This window comes from Mustelus asterias, chromosome 2, assembly GCF_964213995.1.
Source record: "Mustelus asterias chromosome 2, sMusAst1.hap1.1, whole genome shotgun sequence".
Lineage (NCBI taxonomy): Eukaryota > Metazoa > Chordata > Chondrichthyes > Carcharhiniformes > Triakidae > Mustelus > Mustelus asterias.
The window spans coordinates 111,775,918-111,798,620 of NC_135802.1; the positions used below are offsets into that span (position 1 = coordinate 111,775,918).

Here is a 22,703-nt window from a genome sequence, read left to right on the forward strand (position 1 = left end):
AGCCGCCCCCCAATATTCCCTTTAAACTTTTCCCCTTCACCCTTAACCCACGTCCACTAGTTTTTTTCTCCCCTAGCCTCAGTGGAAAATGCCTGCTTGCATTCACTCTATCTATACCCATCATAATTTTATACACCTCTATCAAATCTCCCCTCATTCTTCTACACTCCAGGGAATAAAGTCCTAACCTATTCAACCTTTCTCTGTAACTCAGTTTCTCAAGTCCCGGCAACATCCTTGTAAACCTTCTCTGCAATCTTTCAACCTTATTAATATCCTTCCTATAATTAGGTGACCAAAACTGCACACAATACTCTAAATTCGGCCTCACCAATGTCTTATACAACCTCACCATAACATTCCAACTCTTATACTCAATACTTTGACTTATGAAGGCCAAAGTACCAAAAGCACTCTTTACGACTCTATCTACCTGTGACGCCACTTTTAGGGAATTATGTATCTGTATTCCCAGATCCCTCTGTTCTACTGCACTCTTCAGTGTCCTACCATTTACCTTGTATGTTCTACCTTGGTTTGTCCTTCCAAAGTGCAATACCTCACACTTGTCTGCATTAAACTCCATCTACCATTTTTCAGCCCATTTTTCTAGCTGGTCCAAATCCCTCTGCAAGCTTTGAAAACCTTCCTCACTGTCCACTACACCTCCAATCTTTGTATCATCAGCAAATTTGCTGATCCAATTTACCACATTATCATCCAGATCATTGATATAGACGACAAACAACAATGGACCCAACACTGATCCCTGTGGCACACCACTAGTCACAGGCCTCCACTCAGAGAAGCAATCCTCCACTTCCACTCTCTGGCTTCTTCCATTGAGCCAATGTCTAATCCAATTTACTACCTCTCCATGTATACCTAGCGACTGAACCTTCCTAACTAACCTCCCATGCGGGGCCTTGTCAAAGGCCTTACTGAAGTCCATGTAGACAACATCCACTGCCTTCCCTTCATCCACTTTCCTGGTAACCTCCTCGAAAAACTCTAATAGATTGGTTAAACATGACCTACCACGCACAAAGCCATGTTGACTCTCCCTAATAAGTCCCTGTCTATCCAAATATTTGTCGATCCTATCTCTTAGTACTCTTTCCAATAATTTACCTACTACTGACGTCAAACTTACCGACCTATAATTTCCTGCATTACTTTTTGAGCCTTTTTTAAACAACGGAACAACATGAGCTATCCTCCAATCATCCGGCACCTCACCTGTGGATGCCGACATTTTAAATATATCTGCCAGGGTCCCTGCAATTTCAACACTAGTCTCCTTCAAGGTCCGAGGGAATACCCTGTTCGGTCTTGGGGACTTATCTACTCTGATTTGCCTCAAGACAGCAAGCACCTCCTCCTCTTTAATCTGTATAGGTTCCTTGACCTCCCTACTTGTTTGCCTTATTTCCATAGACTCCATGCCAGTTTCCTTAGTAAATACGGATGAAAAAAACCCATTTAATATCTCCCCCATTTCTTTTGGTTCCATACATAGCCGACCACTCTGATCTTCAAGAGGACCAATTTTATCCCTTACTATCCTTTTGCTCTTAATATACCTGCAGAAGCTCTTGGGATTATCCTTCACCTTGTCTGCCAAAGCAACCTCATGTCTTCTTTTAGCCCTCCTGATTTCTTTCTTAAGTAGTTTCTTGCACTTTTTATACTCCTTAAGCATCTTATTTGCTCCCTGTTGCCTGTACATGTCATACATCTCTCTCTTCTTCTTTATCAGAGTTCCAATATCCCTCGAGAACCAAGGTTCCTTATTCTTATTCACTTTACCTTTAATCCTGACAGGAACATACAAACTCTGCACTCTCAAAATTTCTCCTTTGAAGGCCTCCCACTTACCAATCACATCCTTGCCAGAGAACAGCCTGTCCCAATCCACGCATTTTAGATCTTTTCTCATTTCTTCAAATTTGGCCTTTTTCCAGTTTAGAACCTTAACCCGAGGACCAGATCTATCTTTATCCATGATCAAGTTGAAACTAATGGCGTTATGATCACTGGAACCAAAGTGTTCCCCTACACACTTCCGTCACTTGTCCTAACTCGTTTACTAATAGGAGATCTAATATTGCATCCTCTCTAGTTGGTACCTCTATATATTGATTTAGAAAATTTTCCTGAACACATTTTACAAACTCTAACCCGTCTAGACCTTTAACAGTATGGGAGTCCCAATCTATATGTGGAAAATTAAAATCCCCTACTATCACAACTTTATGTTTCCTGCAGTTGTCTGCTATCTCTCTGCAGATTTGCTCCTCAAATTCTCACTGACTATTGGGTGGTCTATAATACACCCCCATTAATGTGGTCATACCTTTCCTGTTTCTCAGCTCCATCCATATGGCCTCGGTAGACAAGCCCTCTAATCTGTCCTGCCTGAGCACTGCTGTAACATTTTCCCTGACTAGCAATGCCACCCCCCTACCCTTCATCCCTCTGCCTCTATCACGTCTGAAACATCAGAACCCTAGAACATTGAGCTGCCAGTCCTGCCCCTCCTGTAGCCAAGTTTCACTAATGGCTATAATGTCATAATTCCATGTGTCAATCCACGCCCTCAGCTCGTCTGCCTTCCCCACAATACTCCTGGCATTGAAATAGACACACCTCAGAAGATTATTACCACCACACACAACCCTTCTATTTGTGATTTTGCATGAACTATTAACATTTATTTTCACTGCCGCTCCACTATCTGCTCTGGCACTCTGGTTCCCATCCCCCTGCAAATCTAGTTTAAACCCTCCCCAATTAGTATCAGTATTAAATGATAAGCAATAACAAAATTATACCAGTATAGACAGACAGCCTAGTGTAGGCAAAGTTCATGTGAAATGAGAAGAAAGATGTGCTTTGCCAGTTATCCAGTCAGAGAAGTAATTTACACTTTGGTTTATTGAGATTTACTCACCACATTCAGGCGAGCCAAGGATTTTTCCTGCACCCCATTTCTTCCTGATCCACTCCCTGTAATCTATTACCTCTTGGGTCACTTTGATTATTCGTCCAAGAGTGCTGAAACAACATTAGTTACATTTAAATTATAGCCAATGAGAAATACTTCATTAGCCAATTGAATACTGAAATATCATACCTCTCAGAATCTCGGTTTGGATAAGATCTTGCCAGTGGTGACACAGCATGGCTAAGGACAATGTATGCATAGTCGAAGACTTGTTTGACTTGCATGGCTCCATATGAACTCCTCCCCACGTCATTTCCTATCAGGAGACAATATCATTCAAAACACTTTACTAACCCAATCATCGATAAATACAAAAATTTTGAACACAAAAACCTGTGACAGCATAAACAAGCACAAAATAACCTTTACAATTCTGAATGATGTTGATCATTTCTGGATCTGACATTCTTAAATTTTGCAAATATTGGCATTTGATCAACAAACTGAAATTTATTTTGTCAAATATAACAACAAATAAATTCATCAAATCACAACTGTATACTTCCTATGCATACAACAGTCAAAGGACTCAATTTCACTACAAATTATCCCAGACAGGGTGAAAGACAGCTAAAGCATATTCTAAAAATATTTACTGACAGAACCATCAGGAGGATTGAGTGATAATTGAACATTAAGAAAATTCCCATCAGTATTTCTAAAAACTGTAATTTAGTTATCTTTATCAAAAAGGGTATGATCTTTCTTGTAATCTGCATCAAGAGTCGTCCAGCAAGATCAACAAAATGTAACTGGATTTAAATTGGCGCAAGTCGCATCCATTTATTCAGATGTAAAACATATCAATTTTTGGGCATCATGTCCTGATTTATTTCTCAGGTGGGGTGAACAGAAAATTCCGGAATATTTATAGGAAGAGGCAATTCAGGGCATATGCATATTTTAACATTCCAATCTGAAACTGATCAAAAGCTGGGCAGATTGGGATGCTAAGATATGCAAATGACCTTATTCGTTCTTCTGAGCTACAGTGGCAAACTGTGGACCTTAAAAGGCAATACTGGAGACTGCCTAAGAAAATCTAAGTAAACTACTTTCAGGTTGACAGAGACGCAATCTCCATGGCCCTTCACTCAATGCTGGAACACCTAGATAACAAAGACACCTATGTCAGATTCCTATTTATTGGCTGCAGCTCAGCCTTCAATACCATTATTCCTACAAAACACATCTCCAAACTCTGTGGCCTATGGCTCGGCTCCTCCCTCTGTGACTGGATCCTAGGTTTCCTAACCCACAGACTGCAATCAGTAAGGATAGGCAGCAACACCTCCTCCGTGATCATCCTCAATACCGGTGCCCCACAAGGCCGTGTCCTCAGCCCCTTCCTATACTCCTTATACACCTATAACTGTGGCACCAAATTCCCCTCCAACTCGATTTTTAAGTTTGCTGGTGACACCACCATAGTAGGTTGGATCTCAAACAGTGAGACAGAGTACAGGAAAGAGGGAGAGAATCGAGTGAACTGATGCGACGACAATAATGTCTCCCTCAATGTCAACAAAACGAAGGAGATAGTCATTGACTTCAGGAAACGTGGAGGACATGCCCTTGTCTATATCAACGAGACGAAGTGGAAATGGTAGAGAGCTTCAGGTTTCTAGTGTCCAGATCACCAACCGCCTGTCCTGGTCCCAACATGCTGACACTATATTAAGAAAGCCCACCAACGCCTCTACTTTCTCAGCGGGCTAAGGAAATTTGGCATGTCTGCTACAACTCTCAGCAAATTTTACAGATGTACCATAGAAGGCATTCTTTCTGGTTGTATCATAGCTTGGTATGGCTCCTGCTCTGTCCTAAACTGCAAGAAACTACAAAGAGACATTCTCTCTTCCACCTTCTTCCATCGAGAAAAAGATACAAAAGTCTGAGGTCATGTACCAATTGACTCAAGAACAGCTTCTTCCCTGCTGCCATCAGACTTTTGAATAGACCTACCTTACATTAAGTTGATCTTTCTCTACACCCTAGCTATGACTGTAACACTACATGCTGCACTCTCGCGTTTCCTTCTCTATGAATGGTATGCTTTGTCTAGCACGCAAGAAACAATACTTTTCATTGTATGCTTATACATGTGACAATAATAAATCAAATCAAAAAGGGTTGTGAACAAAGCCCAGTCCATCACGCAAATCAGCCTCCCATCCATTGACTCTGTCAACACTTCCCATTGCCGTGGCAGCTAGCATAATCAAGAACCCCACACACCTCGGACATACTCTCTTCCACTTTCTTCAGTCAGTGAAAAGATACAAAAGTCTGAGGACACGTACCAACCAACTCAAGAACACAGCTTCTTTCCTGCTGCCATTAGACTTTTGAATGGACCTACCTCATGTTAAATTGATTTTTCTCAACACCCTAGCTATGACTGTAATGCTACGATCTGCACGCTCTCCTTTCCTTCTCTAAATATGGTATGCCTTGTATGGTGCGCAAGAAACAATACTTTTCACTGCATGCTAATACGTGATAATAATAAAATAAAATCAACAAAATGCATCAGATCAAGTAATAAATGCAGCTTTCTTGCTTCATGGTATTGAGGCCCAAGGACCAATTTTGAGCAATCAGGCTAATTTCCTTGGGAGAGGTTGCAGTAACATATGTAGTCACATATGTAGTTGAACATTAATCAATTTCTCTTGAGTATAGCAAATTGGAGTGCAGTTCCATACCATAATTGGTCAGAAAGAGGAAATGGACTAAAGGGAGACTTTGAATTAAGGCAAGATTTCTTGCAAATAAGATTAAACCCATATTATGTAATGGTGGATTACCTGCCATAGGCAGTCAATCTATCATTGCCCAGTAAAATAACAATTGTTATTAGATGAAAAATGCTTGGTCAAAAAAGGACATACATATGTGGCTGTTATTTAAGAACACTTGTACAATATAGATAACAACTTTTGCATAAAAGATTCAATGGTATTTTTCAGAAGGCATTTATCCTTTAATCACCATCACCAAAACCAATTTACTAATCCTTTATGGCTTGGCTGTGGGGATCTTGCGGTGCGCAATCGGCTATCACATTTATTCCAAAGCAACAAGTGACTATACTTTGAAAATAATTTATTGGTCTAGAGTGGGTTTAGGGTTTCCCAAGAATACAACAGATACTTTATTTTCTAGACCAAAATAAGGTTATTAGAATGATTCATTCTGAAGGGGGGAAAATACTGTAGAAACATCTTCTCCTTACAAATCAACATACCTACTCTCCCACTGAAAGCACCACCCTAGTTTTCTCTTGTTCGTAGATGTGATATGTTTTCTGATATGGTCAGGAAATTAGGTTGTTTTTAATTATTAAAAATGCATTGCAAGCAGCATAATAGTGCATAAACCAGCACTGATCCAATGTATATCCTTAGGTTAGGAAGTGCAGCAGGGAGAAGAAGAAACCAGAATATTGCAAGGTATACAAAAAATGTATTCCTTTTAAATCAGTTTGAAGAATTACCTGGAACCAGAGGATCTTCAATGCATAACATAGATGGTCTATATCCATTGGTCATGTTTTTCATGATTTCATCTTTGGCAACATATGCACCTCCACTTCTTATCCTGATACCAGTTTTCAAGTAATTAAAATGTCTCCCATATAGTTCAAAGAATTCTACCAGTAGAACTCCAAGATTTACACTAGACCTTCTAGGATCAATCCTCGGATGCAACTGCAATATTCAAAAGAATCAGGGTTTAATTTGAAGATATTAATCTTTACAAAATGTGGTTAACCAGTTTTCAAATGTTACTCATTATAGTTACAAGAAAAAAGGTTTAACAAACAACCTTATGTTGCTTTTACCTGTAGGAAACTAATAGCCATCAAAATGAGGCTGTAAGAACTAATTCCTCCAGTAAAGACTTCATTCAAATCCCTCTGAAGAAGAAATTGTTTTAAGACCAGTATTAAGTAAGGCAATACTGGATAACCCTGCGAAGAAAAAAAAATAGTTGCATTAATTCTCAACTTAAAAGGAGGAATAAATTTGAAACATTAAAGCAACTTAGATCAGAATATAAAATTGATTTATAGTTCACTGAAACTCTGCTCATATTACTGACATTTGACTTGCGGAGCAGAAAATTCAAGAACAGCATGAGCTCTCAGTACAGAATGTTTGTTACCCATGATGTTACCACCTTAAAATGGACAGTGTCCAACAAAATAATAGGGAAAGCATGTGAAGAGGCTGATGGGAATGGAGAAGTCAACAATACAGTGGAATTGCATTAATCACAACAGCCAACAGGTGCAAAATGCATCGATCATCAGAACAGAATATTTCAAAAACAAGTCTGTGTTTGATAGAAACATTTGTTTATTGCAAATACCCTCCATTTCCACCATTTCACGAAAGCACAAGAAAATGTTTGGCAGCCAGACAAAATCTATCATTAGCAAGCTTCTTTGCATGCTCACTAACATAGAAATCTGCTTCATTGTGCTCAGTGGAGCTGTTGATTTGAGAACTGTGCAGTAAAATAAAATATCTGGCTTTACCCAGTCAGAATTCAGCCCTGCTAGAGTACTGAAACACAAGTTACAAATATGACTGCAACTCTAGCAGACGATCCTGCCTTGTCCTTCTCAATTTTTCCATAGTTGAACTTGTTCTTCATTGGCTGTCCCTCAGGATCGAGGATGACTTGCTTCCACTCCGGGGGCGTGGGTTTTGCATTGGTTGAATAGTCCAATTATGAAGCCGCAGACAGGTTTGGTAGGTGGTGTTTGAGACATTCTGCATTCTGTGCTCTTTCCGCTGTTTACTCTTGACCTTGGCGGGCTCTGCCCAGTGACACTTGAGGTGAATGGCGCTTTCGTTGTTGCTTCTTCTCCACTGTGTGTTCAAAGGCAAACGATCCCCATGTGTCAATGGGGTTGTTGCATTTATTTAGGGAGGCTTTCAGAGTCTTTTTGTAACGTTTCCTCTGCCCTCCTAATGATCGTTTGCAGAGCTCGGAGTAGAGTACTTGTTTTGAGAGTCATGTCGGGCATGCAGACAATGTGGCCCGCCCATCGGAACTATTTGAGCGCGACTAGTGCCTCGATACTGGAGATATTGGCCTGGGAGAGGATGCGTCCATTGGCACATCTATCCTGTCAGTGGATTTGCAGGATTTTGCGGAGGCAATATTGGTGATACCTCTTCAGGGATTTATGTCCATGTTTCTCCTGCATACAGGAGGGCAGAGACCATTGCTGCTCCGTAGGCATGAGTTCAGTGCTGGATCTGAGGTCTCGGGGTTCGAAAACTCTGTTCGTCAGGCTTCTAAAGAATGCTCTGGCACACTGGGGTCGATGTTGGATTTCATCGTTGATGTCTGCTCGCACCAAGAGGAGGCTCCCGAAGTATAGGAAATGATCCACATTGTCCAAAAGCTCACCATGGATCTTGATGGTTGGGGTGGGGGAAGGAGGGGGCAGTTCTGTGTGGCAGAAGCAGCCTGGTAGAGAACCTTTTGTTTTCCAGTTGTTCAGTCAAAGGCCCATTCTCTCATATGCCTTGGTGAATGCATCAACAATGTTTGTAGCTCAGTCCGAGTGTGTGTACACACAGGCATCGTCGATGTACTGCAGCTCGATGACAGAAGTTGGAGTGGTCTTGGTTCTGGCCTGGAGGCATCAGAGGTTGAACAGTTCCCACCTGTCCAGTAGATTAGCTCCACTCCAGCAGGGGGCTTCATGATGATAGAGTTGAGTGTTGCTGCGAGGAAGATGGAGGAGAGCATTGGTGCGATGACATAGCCCTGTTTGATCCCAGTTTGCACATGTATTAGGTCTGTGGTCGTTTTGTTGGCGAGGATCAGGGCTTGTATGTCACTGTGCAGCAGGTGGAGAATGGTGACAATTTTCTCCGTACAGCCAAATTCGAGTAAGATGTTCCACAATCCCTCATGATTGACAGAGTCAAAGGCCTTTGCAAGATCGAGGAAAGCCATGTACAGAGATTGTTGATGCTGCTCCCTGTACTTTTCCTGGATTTGTAGCATGCTGAAGATCATGTCCATTGTGCCTTCTGATGGGCAGTAGCCACATTGAGACTCGGAGCAGCTCTTCAGCCACTGGGAGGAGGATATTCGTGATGACCTTTGCCGTGGCGGAGAGTCGGGAAATCCCTCTGTAATTTCTCCTGTCAGATCTATCTCCTTTCTTGAAGATGGTCACAATTAAGGCATCTCTGTGATTTCCTGGCATGCTCTCTTTCTTCCAGATGAAGCTGCAGACTCTAGCCAAGAGTGCCTCTCCACTGCATTTTGATACTTCAGCGTAGATTCCATTTGTACCAGAGGGTTTGTTTTTCAGTTGACGAATGGCTTATACGACCTTAAGGTGAGCTGGGGTTGTGCAGAGATGGTGGTTGGGGGATGGTCTCGAGGGCACTTGCAAAGGCTGCATCTTCGTTGAAAAGGTCCTGGTGAACTGATGCAGCAACAATAATCTCTCCCTCAATGTCAACAAAACGAAGGAGATTGTCATCGACTTCAGGAAGCATAAAGGAGAACATGCCCATCTACATCAATGGGGACAAAGTAGAAAGGGTCAAGAGCTTCAAGTTTTTAGGTGTCCAGATCACCAACAACCTGTCCTGGTCCCCCCATGCCAACACTAAAGTTAAGAAAGCCCTCCAGCGCCTCTACTTTCACAGAAGACGAAGGAAATTTGGCATGTCCGCTACGACTCTCACCAGCTTTTACAGATGCACCATAGAAAGCACTCTTCCTGGTTGTATCACAGCTTGGTATGGCTCCTGCTCTGCCCAAGACCACAAGGAACTACAAAAGGTCCTGAATGTAGCCCAATCCATCATGCAAACCAGCCTCCCATCCATTGACTCTGTCTACACTTCCTGCTGCCTCGGCAAAGCAGCCAGCATAATTAAGGACCCCACGCACCCCAGACATTTTCTCTTCCACCTTCTTCCATCAGGAAAAAGAAACAAAAGTCTGAGGTCACGTACCAACCAACTCAAGAACAGCTTCTCCCCTGCTGCTGTCAGACTTTTGAATGGACTTACCTTGCATTAAGTTGATCTTTCTCTGCACCCAAGCTATGACTGTAACACTACATTCTGCATTCTCTCGTTTCCTTCTCTATGAACAGTAATGTTTTGTCTGTATAGCGCGCAAGAAACAATACTTTTCACTGTATGTTAATACATGTGACAATAATGAATCAAATCAAATCAAAGCAAAAGGCCCTCAACAGGTATTGACTGCCTCTGTCTTTAATGAGCACCTCTCCGTTTTTGGCTCTCTGGGTGAATCCCTGCATACTCGGACCATAGTTGGTTTTAATTGCACTGAAGAAGTTGTACACATTGTGGTAGTTGGCGAGTTGCTGATTCTTCTACGCTTTTTCCACCCACCATCTATCTGTTCATTGAATCATAAAATCCCTACAGTACAGAAGGAGGCCATTTGACCCATCAAGTCTGTACCGACCACAATCCCACCCAGGCCCTGTTCCCGTAACCTTCATTTACCCTGCTAATCCCCCTGACATTAGGGTCAATTTAATTGCTAATGGCTAATCAACCGAACCGCACATCTTTGGACTGTGGGAGGAAACCCACGCAAACATGGGGAGAATGTGCAAACTCCACACAGACAGTGACCCGAGGCCAGAATTGAACCCAGGTCGCTGGTGCTGTGTGGCAGCACTGCTAACCACTGTGCCACAGTGCTGTCCTTCAGGTCATGGGTTCTTTGTTGCACCTTGGACTTTAGTTGCCTGTAGGCTTGTTTCCTCTCACTTGCGTTTTGGTCGAGCTGCCAGTTTAGGAGTGTCTTGCGTCTGCAGTCAAAGAGGTCCTGGATCTCCTGATTGTTCTTGTCGAACCAGTCTTGCTGGTTTCTGGTCGAGTGCCTCTTCGCAGGCACTGACTATGGTGGCTTTTAAGGCTGACCTGACGCTATGGGCATTCTGCAACTCTGGCCCGTTGGTCGTCGTCAGGTTAGCAATGAGGCACCAAATTAGTAGCTCTTTCTTCTCAGGGTCTGAGTCCAGCGACAGTGAATATCCTGCAGCAGAGTTTATTCTGCATCGGCTGGTTTGGGGCCAGGGTGCTGGAGATGGTAGAGCAGATTAATTGGTGGTTAGTCCAAAAGTCATTGGCTCCAGTCGTGGCACGGGTGATGTGGGCATATTTGCGGTTCCTTGCTCCGATGCTGATATAGTCTATTAGGTGCAAATGTTTGGAGCAGAATGTTGCCATGAGATCTTCTGCTTGTCCCTCTGGCAGAGCAGAGTGTTTGTTATGACCAGGTCATGTTCTAGATATTTTGTCAGGATGACTCCATTGGCGTTTGTTTTTCCCACACTTTCCCTGCCGAACACGCCTTTCCAAAGGTTTATGTCCCGACTCTAGCATTGAAGTTGCCAAGCAGAATCAGCTTGGCTCCCTTGGGATGCGAGACAGCGAGAGGCTGGAGTAGAATGCCTCTTTTGTCTTGTCCGTTGTGTCTAGGTTGGGATGTAGGCACTTAAGGCTGTTGTGCTGCTGCTTCTGGGACAGGTTGAGCCGTAGGGTCATGAGGCGTTCGCACACCCCATAGGGGGGTTAATTGAGACATCCAACCAATTTGTTTTTTTTAAACAGTGAAGCAAACCCTGTAGAGACGACGTTTTCCTTCTGGTTTGCCTTTCCAGAAGGTGCATCTGCCACCATGCTCTTTATCATACAGAATGAGGCCATTCGGCACATCGAGCCTGCACCAACAACAATTCTACCCTATTCCCATAACCCCACATATTTACCCTGTTATCTCCCCACAACTAGGGTCAATTTAGCATGGCCAATCAACCTAACCCGCACATCTTTGGAAAAGCTGGCCTTCTTCTGCCAGTCGTGTCTTGCTCAAGGCAATGATGTCAATGTTGTAGTGACAGAGTTCCCAGGCTATGATGGCAATGCAACATTCAGGTCTGTTGCTGTTGGGATTATCCATAAAGGTCCCTACTCCCCTCGTTCAAAAAGGGGAGTAGGGCCAACCCTGGTAATTATAGACCGGTGAGCCTTACTTCTGTTGTGGGCAAAGTTTTGGAAAGGATGATGAGAGATAGGATTTATAATCACCTGGAAAGGAATAATTTGATTAGGGATAGTCAGCACGGTTTTGTGAAGGGTAGGTCGTGCCTCACAAACCTTATTGAGTTCTTTGATAAGGTGACCAAAGAGGTGGATGAGGGTAAAGCGGTTGATGTGGTGTATATGGATTTCAACAAAGCGTTTGATAAGGTTCCCCATGGTAAGCTTTTGCAGAAAATACGGACACATGGGATTGAGGGTGATTTAGTGGTTTGGATCAGGAATTGGCTAGCTGTTAAGAAAACAGAGGGTGGTGGTTGATGGGAAATATTCATCCTGGAGTTCAGTTACTAGTGGTGTACCGCAAGGATCTGTTTTGGGGCCACTGCTGTTTGTCATTTTTATTAATGACCTGGATGAGGGCATAGAAGGATGGGTTAATAAATTTGCGGATGACACTAAAGTCGGTGGAGTTGTAGACAGTGCGGAGGGAAGTGGCATGTTACAGAGGGACGTAGATAAGCTGCAGAGCTGGGCTGAGAGGTGGCAAATGGAGTTTAATGTGGAAAAGTGCAAAGTGATTCACTTTGGAAGGAGTAACAGGAATACAGAGTACTGGGCTAATGGTAAGATACTTGGTAGTGTGGATGAACAGAGGGATCTGGGTGTCCATGTGCATAGATCCCTGAAAGTTGGCACCCAGGTTGATAGGGTTGTTAAGAAGGCATACGGTGTGTTAGCTTTTATTGGTAGAGGGATTGAGTTTCGGAGCCAGGAGGTCATGTTGCAACTGTACAAAACTCTCGTGCGGCCGCACTTGGAGTATTGCGTACAGTTCTGGTCGCTGCATTATAGGAAGGATATGGAAGTGTTGGAAAGGGTGCAGAGGAGATTTATCAGGATGTTGCCTGGTATGGTGGGAAAATCGTATGAGGAAAGGCTGAGGGGCTTGAGGTTGTTTTCGTTAGAGAGAAGGTTAAGAGGTGACTTAATAGAGGCATACAAGATGATCAGAGGATTAGATAGGGTGGATAGTGAGAGCCTTTTTCCTCGGATGGTGATGGCTAACACGAGGGGACATAGCTTTAAATTGAGGGGTGATAGATATAGGACAGATGTTAGAGGTAGGTTCTTTACTCAGAGAGTAGTAAGGGCGTGGAATGCCCTGCCTGCAGCAGTAGTGGACTCGTCAACATTAAGAGCATTCAAATGGTTATTGGATAAACATATGGATGATATTGGAATAGTGTAGGTTAGATGGGCTTTAGATTGGTTTCACTGGTCGGCGCAACATCGAGGGCCGAATGGCCTGTACTGCGCTGTAATGTTCTATGTTCTATGATGTTCCAGGTCCCGAAATTCATTTGGGTGGGTGGTGTGGAAGGTACCTGTGCATGGATTATTTTATGTGGGGTGGTTGTTGCACACCACCCACCATATTGTCCCAGCCAGGTAAGGATTTGGCTCAGTGGCAGAGAATCCAAGATGACTAGAGACCAGCCTTTGCTCATCACATAAGCTAGTACCAAGCTCAACTTCCCAAAAATCGTTTTTTGTCTATTTCACTGTATCAGTGCTGTCAAACTCCTTATTAGGCATCTTGGATGGGCTGCACTTTCTTCAAGTTAAACATGGAAAAGACTAAAGCCAACATCCTCAGCCTGTGCCACAAAATTCCATACCCTCACCACCAATTTCATCCTCCCCCAAGCCAATATCTCCAGTTGAACCGAATGATTTTCAGCCTTGGACTCCAAATTGACTTCTGATCTCTATCACAATAACCACATTCTTCCACCTCCATAACATCACCTGTCTAACACTATATGCTGAACACTTCAAACATAACTATGGTAACTTCCAGCCTCGACTATTCCAATAATATCCTAGTTGAAACCCCAACCTTTTTCATCCTCATTTTTATATCCCTCCATATAAGTATCTTTTTCAGCTGTACAATGTACTAAGAACTCTTCATTCCTCCAAATCTGGCCACTTGTGCATCTCTCATTTCCTTCATGTCACCGCTGAGTCTGTGCTTTCAGCCACCTGGGCCCGAGGCCTCCGAAATAGGGCGGCACGGTAGCACAGTGGTTAGCACTGCTGCTTCACAGCTCCAGGGTCCCAGGTTCGATTCCCGGCTCGGGTCACTGTCTGTGTGGAGTTTGCACATTCTCCTCGTGTCTGCGTGGGTTTCCTCCGGGTGCTCCGGTTTCCTCCCACAGTCCAAAGATGTGCGGGTTAGGTTGATTGGCCAGGTTAAAAATTGCCCCTGAGATGCGTAGGTTAGAGGGATTAGCGGGTAAAATATGTGGGGGTAGGGCCTGGGTGGGATTGTGGTCGGTGCAGACTCGATGGGCCGAATGGCCTCCTTCTGCACTGTAGGGATTCTATGATGATTCTATGATGAAATTGCTACTCTAAGCCTCTGACTATTTTTCTTTCCTCTTTACAGCATTCTTAAAACTCATTTCTTGACCAAGCTTTTCCTGGGTAAAATTCAAAATTTTCGTTAAATTCTTTAAGCTAGGCCAGTGCCCCAAACAAGATGCTTCCTTAGATCCCAGGAGGATATGGGAGGAAATTGCTGTTAACCCAGAAATATTTCAGAGCTATATTGAGGATGAATGAATGTGCGATGACTGGAGAGTGGCCAGTGCAGTATCCATTTTTAAAAAGGAGCCAAACCTAATCCAAACTATCTTAAAATCTCTGGTAGGAATTTTTTAAAAATAGAATTTTATACAAATTATAAAATTACCATGATCTAGATTATAAAATTAGTTTAAAAAATAGCGAACATGAAATAATAACCCAAGTTGAATATCCTTTGTCCATAAATCTGAAAACTGAACACATCCAAAAACTGCATTTTTTATGGAACCTCATCAACCTGGAGTGTGGAAAATCTAATTGCCTGTCTGCATTGTTTCGTTTGTGATTTTTGTGGCAAATATGTCAAAAAGAAACTTAGTACAGGTACCCTGTATTTATTGTTCAGTAATATATCTTACTTTCCTCGCCATTTTATTTACTTTAAACTGTCGTTAACCTCGGCTTAGGCTATTGCCATGCAAGTTTATATGCGGTATGCAAAAACCAAAATTATGTGGTTGGCACAGTGGTCAGCACTGCTGCCTCAGCACCAGGGACTGCCTCAGGTGACTGGCTGTGTGGAGTTTGCACATTCTCCCCATGTCTGCGTGAGTTTCCCCCGGGTGCTCCAGTTTCCTCCCACACTCCAAAGATGTGCGGGTTAGGTGGATTGGCCATGCTAAATTGTCCCTTGGTGTCAGAGGATTAGCAGGGTAAATATGTGGAGTTATCGGGATAGGGCCTGGGTGGGATTGTTGTTGGTACAGGCTTGATGGGCCGAATGGCCTCCTTCTGCACTGTAGCAATTCTAAATCTATCCACAATCAATCAGCCCAAGTATTTTGGATAAAAGGTACTTGACCTGTATTTGAACAATTTCAAAAAATTCTTTCAGACGTGGATATGCTTTACATCAACTTGAGGAAAGCCTTTGACAAGTTCCTACAAAAGGAGATTGCTAAAGATGATTAAGGGATATGAAATTAAAGAGTGGATTGCAAATAATTAAAAACTGGTTACATAAAAAGTAGAACCACTAATATTTAAGATGAGCTTTTCAGTGCAGCTTTATGTGGACCATAATACTCCACAGAGTTTAGTTCTATGGCTACTTCTGTTCACTGTGAGCATCAATGATTTGCGTAATAACCCTAGAAAAAGTGATGTCGTCATTTTTTTAAAAACAGAAAGCATAGATAATTTTAAAATATAAAGAAATATTGAAAAGATGGTGGAAAAGAGGCTAAAAATTAGCAGATTAATTCAAGGTAGACCACTGTAACAAGACATGTTTTAGCAGTAAAACTGTAAATATATTCTGAATAGAAACAGTGTTCCGGAATATTAAAGAAATTTGAGGAGAAAAGATTCACATGACAAAAAGCAGCACATCAAATAGATAGATGTTCAAGAAAGCTACTGAAATCCTAAATTTAACAATATGGAGAGTATAAAAATGAAGTAATAATGAACCTATATAAACTTTAATAAGGTTGGAGTTACAATATTTTACTGTACTGATTTCCACATTATAGAAAGGATACCGAGGCTTCAGAGAGAACCAATACAGATTCAGTCAGATGCTGCCTGTATGTATGAAAATACATAGACATGAAAAATGTAATTGTCTTACATTAGAACAATGCACTCAAAAGGGAGATCATGAAACTCACTTAAAATTATGGAAAATTAGGATAGAGTAAATAAAAACAAAGAAGTCAAGAACATCTGGAACATTTAGTGAACAGAACAACTCTGCTTTTGACAATTCGGTTACCAGCTGGTGATTCTTGGTCTTTCATTGAAGTCTGTGCAAAAAGGAAACAGCCAAACTGCAGTTTGCCAGTAAAATCAAAGCCTCAAAATAAAGGTCTTCCAGAAACTTAATACTAGGATTTGGCAGATTCAAGTGGAGAAAAGAATTGATGAAGTCACTCTTGGAATGCTAGATTTTCTTTACATAAAGAGCTTCTGCATACAAAAATCAAGTTAGATTTGCACCTGACCTGGATAGGATAAATATATATGGGAAGGGAAAGCCATACAATGGAATGATACAAAAGAATAATGCCTTCAAAGGGCACTACCCCAAGTAAACTGTCTTTAAATGAGATTTGTTAGCTCAAGAGAATGCTATGTGGAGAATAACAAATGCTTTCATGCACTCCAACACATGACCGTATTCTCAATTTTATACACATTGCCCAGTGGATTTAGAAACATAGAAACATAGAAAACTACAGCACAAAACAGGCCCTTCGACCCCACAAGTTGTGCCGAACATATCCCTACCTTTCAGGCCTACCTATAACCCATCCTATTAAGTCCCATGTACTCATCCAGGAGTCTCTTAAAAGACCCTATTGAGTTTCCCTCCACCACCACTGACGGCAGCCGATTCCACTCGCCCACCCCGTGTGAGAAAAACTTCCCCCTAACATCTCCCCTGTACCTATCCCCCAGCACCTTAAACCTGTGTCCTCTCGTAGCAGCCATTTCCACCCTGGGAAAAGGCCTCTGAGAGTCCACCCGATCTATGCCTCTCAACATCTTATATACCTCTATTAGGTCTCCTCTCATCCTACGTCTCTCCAAGCTCCCTCAGCCTATCCTCATAAGGCATGCTACTCAATCCAGGCAACATCCTTGTAAATCTCCTCTGCACCCTTTCAATCTTTTCCGCATCCTTCCTGTAATGAGGCGACCAGAACTGAGCACAGTACTCTAAGTGGGCTCTGACAAGGGTCTTATATAGCTGCATCATTATCCCTGGACTCCTAAACTCAATCATAAGAACATAAGAACATAAGTACATAAGAACATAAGAAATAGGAGCAGGAGTAGGCCATCCAGCCCCTCGAGCCTGCCCCGCCATTCAATAAGATCATGTCTGATCTGAAGTGGATCAGTTCCACTTACCCGCCTGATCCCCATAACCCCCAATTCCCTTACCGATCAGGAATCCATCTATCCGGTGATTTAAACATATTCAACGAGGTAGCCTCCACCACTTCAGTGGGCAGAGAATTCCAGAGATTCACCACCCTCTGAGAGAAGAAGTTCCTCCTCAACTCTGTCCTAAACTGACCCCCCTTTATTTTGAGGCTGTGCCCTCTAGTTCTAGTTTCCTTTCTAAGTGGAAAGAATCTATCCACCTCTACCCTATCCAGCCCCTTCATTATCTTATCGGTCTCTATAAGATCCCCCCTCAGCCTTCTAAATTCCAACGAGTACAAACCCAATCTGCTCAGTCTCTCCTCATAATCAACACCCCCTCATCTCTGGTATCAACCTGGTGAACCTTCTCTGCACTCCCTCCAAGGCCAATATATCCTTCCGCAAATAAGGGGACCAATGCTGCACACAGTATTCCAGCTGCGGCCTCACCAATGCCCTGTACAGATGCAGCAAGACATCTCTGCTTTTATATTCTATCCCCCTTGCGATATGGGCCAACATCCCATTTGCCTTCTTGATCACCTGTTGCACCTGCAGACTGGGTTTTTGCGTCTCATGCACAAGGACCCCCAGGTCCCTTTGCACAGTAGCATGTTGTAATTTTTTTCCATTTAGATAATAATCATATTTGCTATTATTTCCTCCAAAGTGAATAACCTCACATTTGTCAACGTTATACTCTATCTGCCAGATCCTCGCCCACTCACTCAGCCTGTCCAAATCTCTCTGCAGACCTTCGACGCCCTCCACACGATTCACTTTTCCACTTATCTTTGTGTCGTCTGCAAACTTTGTTACCCTACACTAAGTCCCCTCCTCCAGATCATCTATATAAATGGTAAATAGTTGAGGCCCCAGTACCAATCCCTACGGCCCCAGTACCGTACGCCTTCTTAACCACCTCCTCCACCTGCGGGGCCGATTTTAGAGTCCTATGGACCCGGACCCCAAGGTCCTTCTGATCCTCCACAGTACTAAGAGTCGTTCCCTTTATATTGTAGTCCTTCATCCCATTTGACCTGCCAAAATGGACCACTACGCATTTATCTGGGTTGAAGTCCATCTGCCACTTCTCCGCCCAGTCTTGCATCCTATCTATTTCCCTCTGTAACTTCTGACATCCCTCCAGACTATCCACAACCCCACCAACCTTCGTGTCGTCGGCAAACTTACCAACCCATCCCTCCACTTCCTCATCCAGGTCATTTATGAAAATGACAAATAGCAGAGGTCCCAGAACAGATCCCTGGGGCACACCACTGGTGACCGACCTCCATTTAGAAAAAGACCCATCTATACACACTCTCTGCCTCCTTTGGGCAAGCCAGTTCTGGATCCACAGGGCAGCAGCCCCTTGGATCCCATGCCCTCTCACTTTTTCGAGAAGCCTTGCATGGAGGACCTTATCGAACGCCTTGCTAAAATCCATATAAACCACATCTACCGCTTTCCCTTCGTCAATGTGTTTAGTCACATTTTCGAAGAACTCCACCAGGCTCATAAGGCACGATCTGCCTTTGACAAAGCCATGCTGAGTATTCTTGAGCATACTAAACCTCCCTAAATGCTCATAAATCTTGTCCCTCAGGATCTTCTCCATCAGCTTACCAACCACTGAGGTTAGACTCACCGGTCGGTAATTTCCTGGGCTATCCCTATTTCCCTTCTTGAAAATAGGAACCACATCCGCAATCCTCCGGCACCTCTCCAGTCTCCATCGACGACGCAAAGATCATCGCCAGAGGCTCTGCAATCTCTTCCCTCGTCTCCCACAGTAACCTGGGGTACATCCCATCCAGACCCGGCGACTTATCTATCTTGATGCCATTCAAAGATTCCAGCACAACCTCTTTGTTAAAGTCCACATACTCAATCTTTTCAGTCCACCGCAAGCCCACAGTACATCCACCCATGTCCTTCTCCTCTGTGAAAACCGAGGCAAAATACTCATTAAGCACCTCTGCCATTTTTACTGGTTCCATACTGATTTTCCCGCCTTCACCTTTTATAGGCCCTATTCCTTCACAGCTCATCCTTTTACTCTTCACATATTTATAGAACGCCTTAGGGTTTTCCTTAATTCTACTTGCCAAGGCCTTCTCGTGACCCCTTCTGGCTCTCCTAATTCCCTTCTTTAGTCCCTTCCTACAAGCCATATACTCATCTTTACTTTTATATTTTTCCAAATGTATTAAAATTTGAATTTATATAGAGGCAGGATGCCAAGAAGTTCATTGTATAAACACTAATGTTCATTAATTGAGGCAAAAAAAATTACATTATAAATAATGGACTCCATTTAACCAATTTAATTTCAAAGCATAATAGGCTAACATTTACAACATCACCTGCACTGGAACTAAAGCTCAGAAATAGAACACTATTAAACTCGCTTTATTCAATTAACGGCTTAATTTCTTATCAAATGCAAATTACCCAATGATACACTCACTCGTTATTCTTGTTACTTGTGTGTAAAATATAAGAGTCATATTTACCTTAACAAAGTCTTTGATAAATTGAGCTGCCTTCACACCAGTTTCTACATTAAAACTGATGTCTACTTTGACTTCCGTCTCCTGGTCAGTCAGCTTTATAATTGGTACCTACGAAGTGGAGAAATATTTGAATCGAGTATCATATTAAAGTAAATAGTTATAAAAAGATTAGACATTCTCCCAAGTAACCTACTGTAGCTTTGTCAAGTACTTTAATAGAATGTGGTTCAGCAATATTCCGTCTTCGTAGTGCTTGCTCTAATAGTTGTAAAGGTGGGTTCTTCCATTTCCCAAAAACTACCAAGTCTATATCACTGTAAGGTAAAAGACAGTAAGAAATAATTACCGCAATGCCAACAGGTTGCAGGTCAAGAAGTTATTTTTTGTTAAAACCAGTCAGCTATAAAACATAGGCTCAGAAATGGATAGTTATTTTCCTGATCAATATTGGCTAAAAATAACCTGGTTGCAGATGGTTCCCTAAATCTATTATGCAATGTTAAAACCATTGAACTTGAAAACTTTTGTGAACTAATTAGTTCTTGCCTTTTCTTCTGTTGCTCCTAAGATCAAATGGATCTTTTGCAGAATTAATGACAAAATGGGAACCAGAAAGTGGCAGTTTTAAATGATAACAAAGTAACAGCATAGGATTTCTTATTTGGAGCCAGATTCAAATTCAATGTTAGAACAACCTGAAGAGCAAAAGGACACATCTTATGAAAAACATCATGGAGGACTCCCGAGCCTTGCATACTGCAGTGTAACAAGCTGAGTTAACAGCAATGAGAACACTCAGTTCGGCATTCAACTTGCACCATCTGAACTGGCCAAGGACATATACATCATATGGCAAGAAATTAGAATGGCATTTTAATTGCATCAATTAAAAGTCCAATGAAGACTGGCCCTAGTTTCTTCTTTCACCAACTGGCTATCAGGAGTGATGGTCTTAACTTTGAATCAAATGGTTCCACCTGGCACTACACATTTTCAACATGGATGTTTTCCTTGAATCCAGCTCATCAGCGCTCTGAGTATGATGACAATTCTCCTGCTCAATTCGAAAAAGTGATTTGTAGGGAAAATCAAAAGACACATACAATTCTCCCTTATCCCTTAATTAATTCGACATTTGGCTGAAACATTAAACCGAAGCCCCAGCTGCCTGCTCAAGTGGATATAAAAGATCTTCATCCACTATTTCAGAGAGGAGGGGCATTTTCTTCAGTATCCTGGCCAACATTTATCCCTTAATCAACAAAACAAAATGCACATTATCTGGTCATTACATTGCTGTTTTGGGGAGTTTGCAGACAAGGCAAGGGCACACATAGAAAGATGGTGGCAGTATGATATCACAGTTATTACCAAAATATAGCTTAAAGAGGAACAGGATTTTCAGATGAGATAGACAGGGGAATAAAAAGGAGGGGGGGGGGGGTGGTGGAGAGAGGCAGGTGCTAGTTTTGGTTAGGAAAGCGATTACAACTGTCAGGAGGGATAATATTTTAGAAGGATCATCAACTGAGACCAAATTAATTGAACTTAGGAACCCAAAAAAACTATCTGCAGTGCATAATAGGGAGAAGAGAATTCCTAAGGTGCATTCAGGGGAACACTTTTGGCTAGTACGTAGCAAGTTCAACTGGAAAGGGCATGATTCTGGACGTAGTTTTAGGAAATGAAGCTCACCAGGTGGAAGGAATGACAGCAGAGGAACAATGCAGTAGTAATGATCATAATTCAACTGAATTATGGAAAGGACAAAGTTAAAGTTCCAAACTGGGGCAAGGCCAATTTCGCTAATTAAAGTTTAAAAACTTTAAAGCTTAGTGTCACAAGTACGCTAACATTAACACTTAAATGAAGTTATTGTAAAATCCCCTAGTCACCACACTCGTGTCTGTTTGGGGACACTGAGGGAAAATTTAGCATGGCCAATGCACCTAAATCAGCTTTCAGACTGTGGAAGAAAGCCAGAGCACCCAGAGGAAACCCACGCAGACACAAGAGTAAGAGGATAACTAAGGCAAGAGTAGACCCATAAAAGATCAAAAAGGGAATCTGTGGTGGAGGCACAGGATATGGTTCTTATTAATTGTTTTATTTATGTATTAATTTTATGATTCTAAGGTGCTAGGACCTCATTGCATCTTAATGGAAAGTCTACTCAGCCTAGAATTCACAAAAAAAAGAACTTACTAAGTGAATCATTTGTGGTAAATGAGTGCTACATTGTATTTTGCCATATAGAAGAAAATTAGTTTTTCTTCTATACTCTAAAATACAATCTAAAACTAAAATCATGTCTTCTTGTACATGTTAAGAGCGGTCAATATCATAGCCGGTCAACTTAAGGGTGTTGCCCAAGAGGCCTTGCACAACTGAATGGAGTTAGTCACAATTCAATTAAAATAGCTGCATTGTAACAATTAATTTTTGACACTGTCATTGCGGTGAGCAAACTCTACTTTCCAGCCTAAAGTTTAACTACTTCTGTGATTCAGCTCTCAATGCCTTTGCAACTAAGGGAGCAGATGCAATACTGACTGCCAGCCTATCATCAAT

The 22,703-nt window shown here is 42.3% G+C and overlaps 1 protein-coding gene across 6 annotated transcripts in view; it reads right to left on the reverse strand.

Moving 5' to 3' along the window:
- Window positions 1–22,703, reverse strand: part of tent4a (terminal nucleotidyltransferase 4A) — a 94,295-nt gene that overhangs the window by 26,902 nt on the left and 44,690 nt on the right. For all 6 annotated transcript variants that reach the window (XM_078240333.1, XM_078240325.1, XM_078240314.1 and 3 more), the window contains exons 4-9: window positions 20,326–20,446; window positions 20,133–20,240; window positions 6,855–6,983; window positions 6,507–6,720; window positions 3,137–3,263; window positions 2,954–3,057 (exon numbers count right to left, since the gene is read on the reverse strand). In XM_078240333.1, coding sequence (XP_078096459.1) covers window positions 2,954–3,057; window positions 3,137–3,263; window positions 6,507–6,720; window positions 6,855–6,983; window positions 20,133–20,240; window positions 20,326–20,446 — 803 coding nt within the window. The remainder of the gene's footprint in view (window positions 1–2,953; window positions 3,058–3,136; window positions 3,264–6,506; window positions 6,721–6,854; window positions 6,984–20,132; window positions 20,241–20,325; window positions 20,447–22,703) is intronic.